This window comes from Panthera leo, chromosome B2, assembly GCF_018350215.1.
Source record: "Panthera leo isolate Ple1 chromosome B2, P.leo_Ple1_pat1.1, whole genome shotgun sequence".
Classification (NCBI taxonomy): Eukaryota; Metazoa; Chordata; class Mammalia; order Carnivora; family Felidae; genus Panthera; species Panthera leo.
In genome coordinates this window covers 10,817,282-10,829,312 of record NC_056683.1, presented here as the reverse complement: position 1 = coordinate 10,829,312, position 12,031 = coordinate 10,817,282, and the positions used below count along the sequence as shown (strand labels likewise).

At 45.1% G+C, this 12,031-nt stretch overlaps 1 protein-coding gene across 1 annotated transcript in view; it reads left to right on the top strand.

Moving 5' to 3' along the window:
- Window positions 1-11,027, top strand: part of RNF144B (ring finger protein 144B) — an 80,256-nt gene extending 69,229 nt beyond the window's left edge. The window contains exons 5-8 of the mRNA XM_042937796.1: window positions 339-543; window positions 2,564-2,708; window positions 6,078-6,167; window positions 7,324-11,027. Of these exons, the coding sequence (XP_042793730.1) occupies window positions 339-543; window positions 2,564-2,708; window positions 6,078-6,167; window positions 7,324-7,464 (581 nt within the window). The 3' untranslated portion in view covers window positions 7,465-11,027. The remainder of the gene's footprint in view (window positions 1-338; window positions 544-2,563; window positions 2,709-6,077; window positions 6,168-7,323) is intronic.
- The last annotated feature ends 1,004 nt before the right edge of the window (window positions 11,028-12,031 follow it).

Below are 12,031 nucleotides of genomic sequence, written 5' to 3'. Positions count from 1 at the left end.
AAAATAACGATAGCAGGGACTTGAGATGTTTGCTTACTTTGAGTACTGAACGAACAGTGAGAAGTATTCCAAAAACAATCGCAGATTTTGGTTGGTGAGAACACTCCTTATCTATTCAGAAGGGCATTCCATTAGTACCTACTTTGAGAAATGCGGCAGGGCTGAGTGACCTTGTACGTTTGGATCCATTCTGAAGACCAGTGGTAGAAATCACTGCCCTTGATTTTACCAAGCTTCCATAGATGTTAGCCTATAACAGAGAAACGTGAAGGGGAGGAAAACCGCAAGCCTGCGCACAGGACAGGTAGACCATCACATTTTCTTTTTTTACACTCTAGAAGTTCACCTGGACCCCCACCGAACATGGTGTCCTTTCGCAGACTGTCAGACAGTGTGCCCTGTTGCATCAAGTGACCCGGGACAGCCCGTACTGGTGGAGTGTCCTTCTTGTCACCTGAAATTCTGCTCCTGTTGCAAGGATGCTTGGCACGCAGAAGTCTCCTGTAGAGATAGTCAGCCTGTTGTCCTGCCGACAGAGCACGGGTAAGAAGGGAAATGGCCTTGGGGATTATTCACTAGTTTTCTCAGAAACCTCAAATATGTCTCTTGGCAAAGGAGTTATCTGGTGATGGAATGTAGAGATCAGTCGCTTCCCTGAGAAGCATCTCAGAATTGGTAAGTTGTTAACAAACAATAACGAAAGAAGAATTTCTAAAGGGAATTTAGGTATTTACCCCTGGAGGATCTTCCAGCCACTGCTGAAATTAGAGCTTGTATAAATTTTGATTTCTCTTTAGGCAGGGAGGCACAGGGACCACTGGTTTTCAGTAGGAAGTCACGGCTTGTCCACAGCCATTTGCCAAGGAGTGCTGGCCACCTGCTAGGGACAGACCTCATTCTTCTTGCTTGCAAAGTGGTGCTGGGATTATTTTCTTACCTGATTATGCTGCCAGATTGTGAGGTGTGCCAGTCACATCAAAGAGAGCACAGCAGTAGAAACAGCAGCCCTGCAGGGCAGTGCAGTAATCAATTCCTAGGTCCAAGAAGAAGAGAACTCATCTCTCGATACTTTATGCTCTGAAAAGATGGCACCAAGGTTCAGATTTTGTTACAACGAGCAGCAATTAAATCTGTACCTTTCAGTACTTTTTACAGCAGCAGAAGGGCCCAGAGTGAGAGACCTTTGTGCTTGATCCCTTGCTCTGCTCAAGGCTATGGCTGTCCTGCATCAGTGAGAACAGACGTACCAGTGTTAAGAGTCCAGTTGGCTTACTCACCCCGCACCCTCCGAGTGTGTAGAACCATTCTTCAGGAATAGCAACACTACCTGGCTATGATGCTGGGCTGGAATCTTAGACCAAACAAATCAAGAGGAAAAATAGATCTTCATGCACTTGGCAGGCGTGGACCTTCCTAGCCAGTACCTTCTGCATTTTCACTGCCATGGCAGTAAGGTCTGTGGGTGTCACAGGATAGTGTAAAGATCCCAGAGGAGAGAGGGGTTGAGATCTGACGTTGTCACTTGGTGCCTGTGTGACCTCATGTCAGTCACTCAGCCTCTATGAATCTGTTTCTCTATTTGCAAAAAAAGGGGGAGGGTAGGAATTAAAATAGTAACTGTCCCAGTGCTCTATAAGGTTATGGTGAGTACCAGCTCCGATCCTGGATCTAACAACACTTTGTGAACTTGATGTCTCCCTGTGCTGGGTGCTGGTTTTAATGAACAGTGGCTGAAGTGCAGTGCCGGGCTGTGGCTTCCCTAACCCTCCCACCTCAATTAGCTCCACTTATTATCTGTGCCCCTTAAGGCTGTGAGCCTGTGTTGACCTATTCATCCATCTGGAGCAGGTCTCTTGAATGATATTGGGCATTTATTTTATTTCATTATTTTTTAAAGATTTTGTTTTTTTAAAATAATCTCTTCACCCGGTGTGGGGCTCGAATTTACAACCCCAAGGTTAAGAGTTGCATGTTGTACCGACTAAGCCAGCCAGGCACCCCAGGTGTTTCTTTAAAGTCTTGATCACTGACTCCCTCAACCTCTGCCATTTGTTTGTCTGAACAGATCACTAGATAAGAGGTTTATCTGTGCCCTCTCAGATCCTGAGCTCGTGTTTCTCTTGTATAGTGGACTGCTTGCATTTCCTATTTAGACAGTGTGTGCTCGGGGAATGAAATACTCCAAATAATGAGTTAAGCCAGGTGTGGAAAATACAATTATATAATTCACTTCAAGCCAAAGATAAATAAAGGTTCTCTTCTGTTTGGAGTTATCTGAATGACTAATCTGTGTCTCTCCAATTTTTACCCCCACCCTCTTCCATGGAAGTGAATTCAGCACGGATAAGGAAGGGTTCACTACCTACCCATCAGGAGCCCCAGGAATTCAGTTGGTGACCATAAAGTGGAATCTAGAAAGGTGTTAGTTAACTATTTAATTCTTTACACTCAGCTCACTCTTCCCCAGCTCTGGTAGTCTACCCCCTTGTGGTTCTAGCTTTTAAGAAACTCAGGCAGCGTTCTTGATCCACACCCTATAATTTCTCATCCATTTTGTTTCTAGGGCCCTCTTTGGGACAGACACAGAAGCCCCCATTAAGCAATGCCCTGTTTGTCGGGTTTATATCGAACGCAACGAAGGCTGTGCTCAGATGATGTGCAAGAATTGCAAGCACACGTTTTGCTGGTACTGTCTCCAGAACCTGGATGTAAGTTCCACTCGGAAGTCTTCTCACGTGGTCTTTCTGTATCGGTGAGACCACCGGGACCCTACGGCCTTTCCTTTGGAAACAATGAGCCTCTGTTTGTCCTGTAAAAGACGTTTACTGTTCTCAGTGATACTCTCCACTTTAGATGTCTATAAAATCTCTGATTACCTTCACTGTGTCACCTCAACCTTAAAGGCAAGCAAGCTTTTTTTTTGTTTTAGGGACATTTCCTGTTTTGGGAGCACTGTCTCCTCTTGTTCCATAAAGAATCATCCGTGTGTTCATTTTACACTGCTGTTGTAACAAATCACCACGAACACAGTGGCTTAGCACAACACAGATTTATTATCTTTACTTCTAGAAATCTGACATGGGTCTCACTGGATTAAAATCACAGGGTCTTTAGGGCTGCATTCCTTTCTGGATTCTAGGGAAGAATCCATTTCTTTGCTTTTTCCAGTGTCTAGAGCCTGCCCGCATTCGTTGGCCTGTGGCCCCTTTCCCCGTCTTCAAAGCCAGCCACATCCCATCTCTCCGACCCTTCTTCCAATTCACGGCTCCCTCTGACCACAACTGGGGAAGCTTCTCTGCCCTTCCAGGCCCTGTGATTAGGTTGGCCACATCTGGATGATGCAGACTACACTCCCCCATGAAGGTCTTAATGTAATCACATTCGTACAGTCCCTTTTGCCACGTAAGGGCAACATAGTCTCAAATTCTGCGGATTAGGCCACGGGCGTCTGTAGGGGAGCCGCCATTCTGCCTACTGTACTTTGGTTGTCGTCTTCTTTCTGAATTTAAAGAAAAAAGCCACTCAAATCCATGAGATGTCTTCAGTAACCACTTCATTCACTGCCATGACAGCAGTTTTGCTATTGTTTTATTAGGGTTGCCTTCCCAGACACAGGGGTCTGCCCCCCTCACTCTGTTCCCTCACCATTCATGAAGCACGTCTTGCCCAATTCGAGTACAGCTCATTCAGTCCCGGGCCAAGGCTAACGGTAACCCCAGAGGTAAAAAAAGGTGATGTGAAGGCTGGATGAGCCGATCTTGCTTCAGTTCAAGCGTTTACTCTAGCACATGTGAGCTGCCCCAAATAGGAAGAGATATTCACTATTTTGGCAATCCAGACGAAGAAAATGCGTCCATATCCGTGTGAGCCTCCGTCATGTTGGTGGGGGGCAGGGACCTTCTTCTCTCAACTTCTCATTTCGTTGGCTTGGTTTGCTTCAATTCGATCAGCAGTTAGTGTGGGGTTTTAGTGTCACACACACCCAGCGAGTCCGTGTGCAGTGAATACGGGATGCGTTCCGCCCCCCACATGCCTGGTTTTTAACTGAAAACTAGATAGGTTGTTTCAGACGACATCTGTGAGTAAGAATTTTAATCAGCCCGATCTCAGTGTTTCAAGCAGAGGTATAAATTGGGGAAAAGAAAATTAACATTTTAGACTTCAGAAGCTCAGTAGCTCAGGTTGAAAGAAATGTTTCCACTTAAAAAAAATTCTATCATAACCCCCCGAATTACAATTAAGGGTGATATTTGAGAGCTGTCGTGATTCCAAACGTGAGATGTTCTGAGTGAGGTTCTCACTGACTGCACAGCCCTCATGTTTTACAAAGGGAAGAAATCTTCTCTGTTTTCCTTCAGGTTTAACCAGAATATTAATTGGGTTCATAGCCACAAGGAGGCTGAGCCCATGAGGTTCTTTTTAAGCGGCAAGAATGTAAGGGAATAAATGTGTGCCAGATCTGTCCATCCTTTGGCTGGAATATGTCTGGGGTATGGCGTTGCAAAGAACACACTGTTCTGTTACTTGGACTGTTCTGACGCTCGAGATGAAATGGTACAGATGTTAAAAGGCTGATGCACAGGCTTCAAATACTGAAGCATCTTTTTCTGGTCATTGTTTCTTGAGATCCCATTTTCTCGGTTTTAGCCAGGGGCATTGGCCTCTTGGTGATGACGTTTTCCCCTCGACAAGTGTTCTGTGTCAGATGGTGGTGTTGATCTTTGTTTGTGGGAAAGTTTCAGAGCAGCGGGTCTGGGAGCAGGATGGTTGTCCGAGAGCCAAGCGTGAGACAGACAGCCACCCAGCGTGGTTTTGAGCTTTACTGGGGTGTTGAGTTTGATCCTGCCTTCGTCCCCATCCCTGCTGTCTTCAGAGGACGAGGTGTTCTTCATCTTATGCTGTGGGTACCTCAGAGACCTGTCCCCTTCTGTTACCTCTTCTCTCTCTTGTGACTTCAGCTTCCACTAACATCACATGTGCAGCTGTGTCCCATTTGAAAACGAATCACACTTTTCTCAAACCTATGTGTCTCCCATACTCCCATTCTCCCCCAGCCTCCTCTTTGAGCCAGGCCTCAAAACAACATAGTCACCTCTTGTCGTTGACACTGACTTGCCTCCGGGCATTGAAGTACACTCAGCTTGCCACATTGTCACTCCCCAGCTGTATTTTTCTAAGGCCTTGAGTGAAATGCAAGGGATATTTCAGTCCTCATCCTACCTAAACTGTCTGTTTCAGTGATGACACCTCTTCTGGCTTCCCTTCTGCATTTCTGGCCACTTCTCCGTTTCCTTCCCGGGCTCCCCTTGACCCATTCTTTGTGACCCAAATGTTTGTGACCAACATCCTCTTTGCTCTCCAGTCTACACTCTCTCCCGGGTGATCTCATCTACTTCTGTGTTGTTTCCTGCCCCTCCCCCCGACATCTGCCAGTACCCAAGGCAAAGTACCCCAAAGCTCAGATCTGTGGAATCAGCTGCCTTTTGGACAGTACCACTTGGATGGCTCAAGTGTCTCTCAAGTTCAGCCTGTCCAAACCGTAGCCGTCATCGTCCCAACAAAGTTCATCTCTCCGTTGTCATTTCTCTTGGTCAGGCTCCTGCTTCTCCCCAGTGCCTTTCCCCTCACCTGTGATTTCTTCTCCTTCTTCCCCCGCCTGGTTAGTTACCTTCTCAGTATTTCATGCCTGCATTTCCCACCTCAGCTGCTGGCATTTTTCCTCGCCTGCTCTACTGTGGCCGCCTTCCAGCCGAGGAAGACTGCTCTTCGTTCCACATCGCACCTGCTCTAGAGCCGCCTTTCAAAGAGGATCGGTCAGGACACGGAGCCTTTCAAGACTCAGTCGAGAGTCTCGTTGATTACAATCTCTTTTCACTCAGTGCTTTGTAAAAGTACCGAGATACATCGTAAAGATCGCGGCCTCGGGATTCCGGGAGGCTGTTCATCAGTATCGCCCGAAAGAGCGTTTGCTTCCACCAAGCAAAATATGGTTCGCGTCTGTTAGATCCAGTGTGGTTAGTATTTGTCTCTCAATTCAAAACAGCGTGTTTGTTGAGACCTCTCTCCTTGTTTTTCAGAATGACATTTTCCTCAGGCATTATGACAAAGGGCCGTGTAGGAATAAGCTTGGCCACTCGAGAGCCTCAGTGATGTGGAACCGAACACAGGTACCTTGACCCTTAAGAAGCATTAGATACACTGGACTTGGGAGGGCTTAGAAAGCCCACCTGTTCTTCCTCCCCACCCTGTTGTCTGCTTACGCATCCATCCCTGGAGGTTCTGGGGAGCCCCTGAGCAGGGCCAGGGAAAGGGAATGCAGCAAGTGCCTGAAGTTCATGAACATGACCCCCTTGCGGATAAGTGGAGGGGCAGGGCCCGGAGCAGTCGGGTAATTAACAGCCACCTGCAGAACGAAGGCAGGTCTTCTTTCCTCCCAAAAAAATGGTAGAACGACTTTCCTAAAACCCTCTAAGCCCTACTTTCTATAAAAGGCGGTGCTCTAAAATCCCATGAGCCGCTGCTGGGGCTTAAATCCCTCTGTACCTGCCATTGTGTTTCTGTGGCAGGTTCAAAGGAAGTCCTGGTTTATTTTTAATAGCGTTTCATATTCATTAAAGGCTGCGTTCCTTTTAAGGGTGCCAGTGTTAATAGCCTAGCAATCATTGTTAATATCCCTATGAGACTATTAGGAAACTCAGGGAGAGAGCCAGAGCGCCAAGAGCAACAGTTTGGGGTCACACAGAGCTTTTGCTCGAGTTAATGTCTGTTTTGTTCCCTCCCCTCCCCTCCGATCTAGTTCTTGCCGTCTCCCTGGTTAGTATCCAGTTCAGATCATGCAGGCACTGGGCTACAAGGTCCTATGATTGGTAACTGTTTTGCGTGCCTGAGGTGGTGTCTTAGTCCAGGCTCTAGAATAAATTATCATAAACTGGGTGGCTGAAAAAAAATAGAAACGTATTTCTCCCAGTTCTGGAGACTCGAGGTGGCTTTATGGTTGGGTTCTGGTGAGGACCCTCTCTCTTCCTGGTCTGTAGATGGCCTTCCTCTCACTGTGTCCTCACATGGCAGAGAGTGGCGAGAATGGAAGCAAGCTCTCTAATATCTTTTTTTTAGGGCACTAATCTCACCGTGAGGGCTCCCCCCTCGTGTCCTAATTACCTCCCAACCACCCTCCTTTCCGGATGCCATTGTATTGGAGATTAGGGTTTCAACATATGAATTCTGGGGCTGAGGGGGAAACACACATTCGGTCTTTAGCAGATGGTACAGTAAACATACAGGAAGGTTTAACTGCTGAAGTAGCCTTTTCTTCCACATTTCCAGGTGGTGGGGATTCTGGTGGGATTGGGCATCATCGCCTTGGTGACTTCACCCCTGCTGCTCCTGGCCTCCCCCTGCATCATCTGTTGTGTCTGCAAGTCCTGTCGGGGCAAGAAGAAAAAGCACAACCCATCCACAACCTAGAGGTCTCTGCTCACGTCCACGTGCCACAGATGTCTGGGGTTCTAACGAGAAGCACAGTGAGAAAGCCCCACTTAGCGCACCTGCCTCCTCCTTGCCAACCTTCGAAAGTGCCTGTGTCCAGACTTTGAACTTGCCTTTGGCACCAAGGCCCAGCCCTGGTGCACGTGTTCCCGTGTGAAGAGAACCGGGCTGTGCGGTGTAGGCTGTGTCTGTGGAGCACGTCGGGAAGCTTTGGGGTTGCTGAGAAGGAATGGGTTGCTAACCCATCATCATTTTACACCCCCCCCCCCCCCCGGAGGATCCCACCGGACTATTCAACTGCTGGCCAGATTCAAGGAGCCCGAGTGAACCTGTAGTGTAATAAATGTGTTGTCGCGGTTGGCCACACACATCACAACTGAGCACCAGCGTCCATTCTGTGTCAATTTGACCACCAAGAGATACGCGGGAGAGACCCCCCTGGGGGAGGGAAAGAATAACACCGGTTAAGAGGAGATTGTTGTAAGAGCTGCAAAGCAGGCTGCTTAGCTCAGGAGTGGGTACTTGGCTTCGGCCTCGGCCAGCCACCGGGCGTGCTGTTGCCGGCATTCCCACGGTGACTTGGCAGAAACACAATGGGTTTCTCCTTGTGTGATCTCAGCTTCCAGCACAAAACTGCTGTGCAGAGGGAGGTGTCTTTTCCCAGTGCGAGGACTACAGCCTGTAAAACAATGTGGTCTGACGGAGCGGCTCTCCCTGGGCAAGTGCAGCTTGGTGAAGGTGATAGACTCTCCTCCAGCCAGTAGCTGTGGTCTGCAGGATTGTCTGATGTGAAATACGGGTCAGGGGGCAGAGGTTCAAATCCTTCACCGTAGATAACAGAGACCTTTCCTGAGCCCTGCGTTCTTGCGCCCAGCACATTTAGGACTGGACCTGAAAGTCCACAGCAAGAGTGACTATCAAAGTCCCATGTGTACATCTAGAAATCCATATAATTTGCCACCTACCTAGACCCTCCCGTCCACTGGGCACGTGCGAGTATTTCCCATGGTACACACAAAACAAATGTTTCCTCAAAGCCATTTTGTCTTTCCTTCTGGGACTAATACACTTTATTAGAAATCAACCTAATGATTTTTTTTTTGCATATTACGTATGTAAATTTTGGTTGCAAGTTCCTAACTTAACAAAAGGTATAGACTCGTAAACCCAACTCTTTTAAAACAACCCTAGCACGGTGTCATGTCATGTCAGTGTGTAAAAACACTGGTAATCAAGCTAGTTACCTATTTTCAAACGCAGTGCAAGCAGCTCTCAACAAAGTTTAATATTGCTCTTGGAAGGAAGCCTCTGTTAGGGCGAGCCAGATACTTCCTGTGTGTACAAGGCACTGATCAAACAACAAAAAATGTAAGAAAGAAACTGTAACTGCTTTACGTATCATAAATAGTTTAGGTTGGTATAGCCCCGTTGCGACTTAGTTTTCCCGTCATCCGTTAGTGAGATTTTTGAACACACGGGTTTTGAAAAGACAGTAACTTTTTCTCCAATGACAGGATGTCATAATTGCCATTAGCAACGTAGTCTGGTGCTTCATGGGAACATGTAAAGTGCTCCTAGAGAGCTGTCCTTGGAACGAGGGACAGTGCGTTGGGACTGTCTGGACCTCTGATGTTTTCCCGAGGTAACTGGGTAACTAGGTTGTTAAATTGCTGCTATCCTGGACCTATTCTTAAGGAACGATGCTTTGCCTGTGTAATGGAATGTGTCCTAAGTGGGGATGTGTATATTTAAGGAACTTTGGTTCCCACATACATGTTGATACCTGATCTACGTATAGGCCATCCCTACGTCGTGTACACTTTTATTTACCATTTGTACAGAACATAGATGTGGACTCTCGGAAAACTTTCGAATGGCAACCAACCCAAAGCATTTTTAATCATTTTTATTTGGAAACTTCTCAATGTTAAGCGTCTTTCTTTTCCTTTGAAACTCTGAACGTGTCAGAACAAGAATACTCTCTTCGATCAATGTATTCCCTATTAGTATAAAGAGAAGTGTACATATATTTGAGTGATTTGCTTTGTCTTAACACTGCCTCATTGTAGCACAGGGCATTTATAACTGCTCAGGGGATCACGGGAACTCAGCTGAAAATGAATTTTTGTATCAAGAGTGTCAGGAGTGGCAGTTTACCCTGGCATGAGCGAACTCTGGAAGCTTCTATTCCGCAAAGAATCTCTAAAACAGGGGCTGATTTCAAGTAACCTAAAATCCTGTGTTATCAGAGGCGGAACTCCTGAATTTGGAGTTAAAGGTAGGAGAGAACATCCATACTGTCTCCTTGGCAAAATTGAAGGAACTTGTTTTCTCACAGAGATACTGTAACAGAAGCAGCTCCTTTTTTTTTTTTTTTAGATACAAGATAGGGTGTGGGGGGTTGCTTTTTTGAAACAGATTTCAAACAACTGGATTTAAGTTTTTAAATGTTGAAAAGTGCCTGGAAAGTAGTGACTTCTTCCTTAAATAGCTACACGAATAGGCCTGTGTAAGACTGTCAGAATCAACAGGAATAGGTTGGTAGGTTAAACCCAGATACATCGCCGGTGCCTCAAAGGGTGAGTAGCAAGCCAGTCTAGAAACCTTGTTTACAAAGGAGGGAACTGACAACTTAGATAAAGAGACTGATGTTTTTGTTTGGCATACTGGCCAGTGAGACAGTTTAACCTGTCTCCTTCCTCTGTCCATGAGCTCTGTCTTCCAGGGATTCTCTTTCCGGACTAGGAAGAGATATGGGTCTATGTGACAATGTTTGGATGTTGTGGCAAAAACTCTTGTGTTTGGAGTAGTGTAGTTTTTTTGAAACAGGATCAAAACTCCTTCACCCAGTTGTAATCTGGATGTAATAACCCCCCACCCGGAAACACTAGCAGGTGTAAGGGGACGACAACTAGCTGTTGCCCCTTCTGGGAAGTTTTTTCTTCTTATCCGGTAGGGAGGTGAGGGGGAAGGCCACAGGGAAGCAAATTTTAGAATCATAGGCATTCTGTTTGTTCACACGATGGGTGTTAGCTCTGGACTTGAAATCTCTATTTAGATAAAGAGGCCTTTGAAAAACAAATAATTCACAGTGTGAATTTTCTTGTAGCCTGCATCATGAAAATTTTACCTATCCAGATTTGCAAAACGTACATGTTTATTTGAATGTAAATCACTGTTTCTTGAAACCCCAAATTGTCTCTTAAAACTTACTCAAAATCTAAATGCGTCTTATTTTACCCTTCTCTGCACAGTGCTTGACTCTTGTGTTCATGAATGGATGCCTTTATGTATATAGACCCATGTATATATGTGCAGCTCTGAAGATAATTTCATAATGCCTTAGATGAATGACATTTTATAAAGCTGTCAAGTTGATATCTATAGACTATTACATCTCATGTTGATTCACGATCCAGAAAGTTTTGTTATGTATTTAAGAAATTGCTGTTGTATTATATTTTTCCGATTATTTGAGAGGAAAATAGCTGTTTCAGTCTCTGTTGCCCCAATAAACGTGGAGCAAGAAAGCAATTGGTTAACCTTTGTTGTGCTGCACGTTTCTAGACACGTTTGATTTTATCCTCCAGGAGCCACCAAGCACTATTAAATCCTAGGTTCTGAATTTACAAAAAGCACCCAAATCTGTTATACCATTCATGGAAATAATTCTTGCTACCCTGTTTCTTAAAAGAAATGAGAAGTATAATGCCTTCACTCGTTGCAGACACTTTTGTTGTATGTGCGATATCCCACACGGTCACTGCACGGGCATTGGTAATTATCCAGAGAAACAACCAATAATTTAGGGCTTTGATCATTCTAATGAATGCTGCCAGGGATCAAAGTTCTATAAAATGAGGGTTGGACTGCCTGCTCTCTGTGGTCCGCTCTCACCTTTCACAAGTCTGTTGGAGGAATGTATTTCCTCGTGATGAATTTTAAAGGATTTACATTAGTGTTAAGGTCATTTCCATTTGATTAGTATTCAAGGCAGGACTCACCAAAGGTTGAGTGCTGAAAGTTGGTTAACAACTAGAACTTGTGTTTATGCAAAACTGAAAGCTCACATTCCTGTCTCCTGGGGTTGATGCCTTTCTATTGAACATTGGTTCAATGGTTGTGATTGGATACCTGAGTATAAAGACTTAGGACTGACTTACAATTCAAATTTCACTTTGTAATCATTCACTTTTGAGGAAATCAGTAAGATCATATTAAAAGATTTTTGGGTTATGGTTTCTTCGTTTCCTTAATCATTTCCTAAAATGTCAACATTACTTCATTTTTAAAGTGTCATTGTTTGCTAAACTTGAATTTGTATCCCCAAAGAATTATTGAATGAACCACTTTATACAGTGGTGATTTTAATCAGTGCCCAACCAGCAAACTCATTGCCATGTAAATTATAAGCCTAGTGAATCTGAAGGAGAATTACAATTAGGTTTTTCTGTAATTCAATTATTTTCATTTGTAAGATAATAAATTTATTTTTTTAGACCCCAAAGATGGTATCCAACTCTATGAGCAAGAAATGAATTTCTTC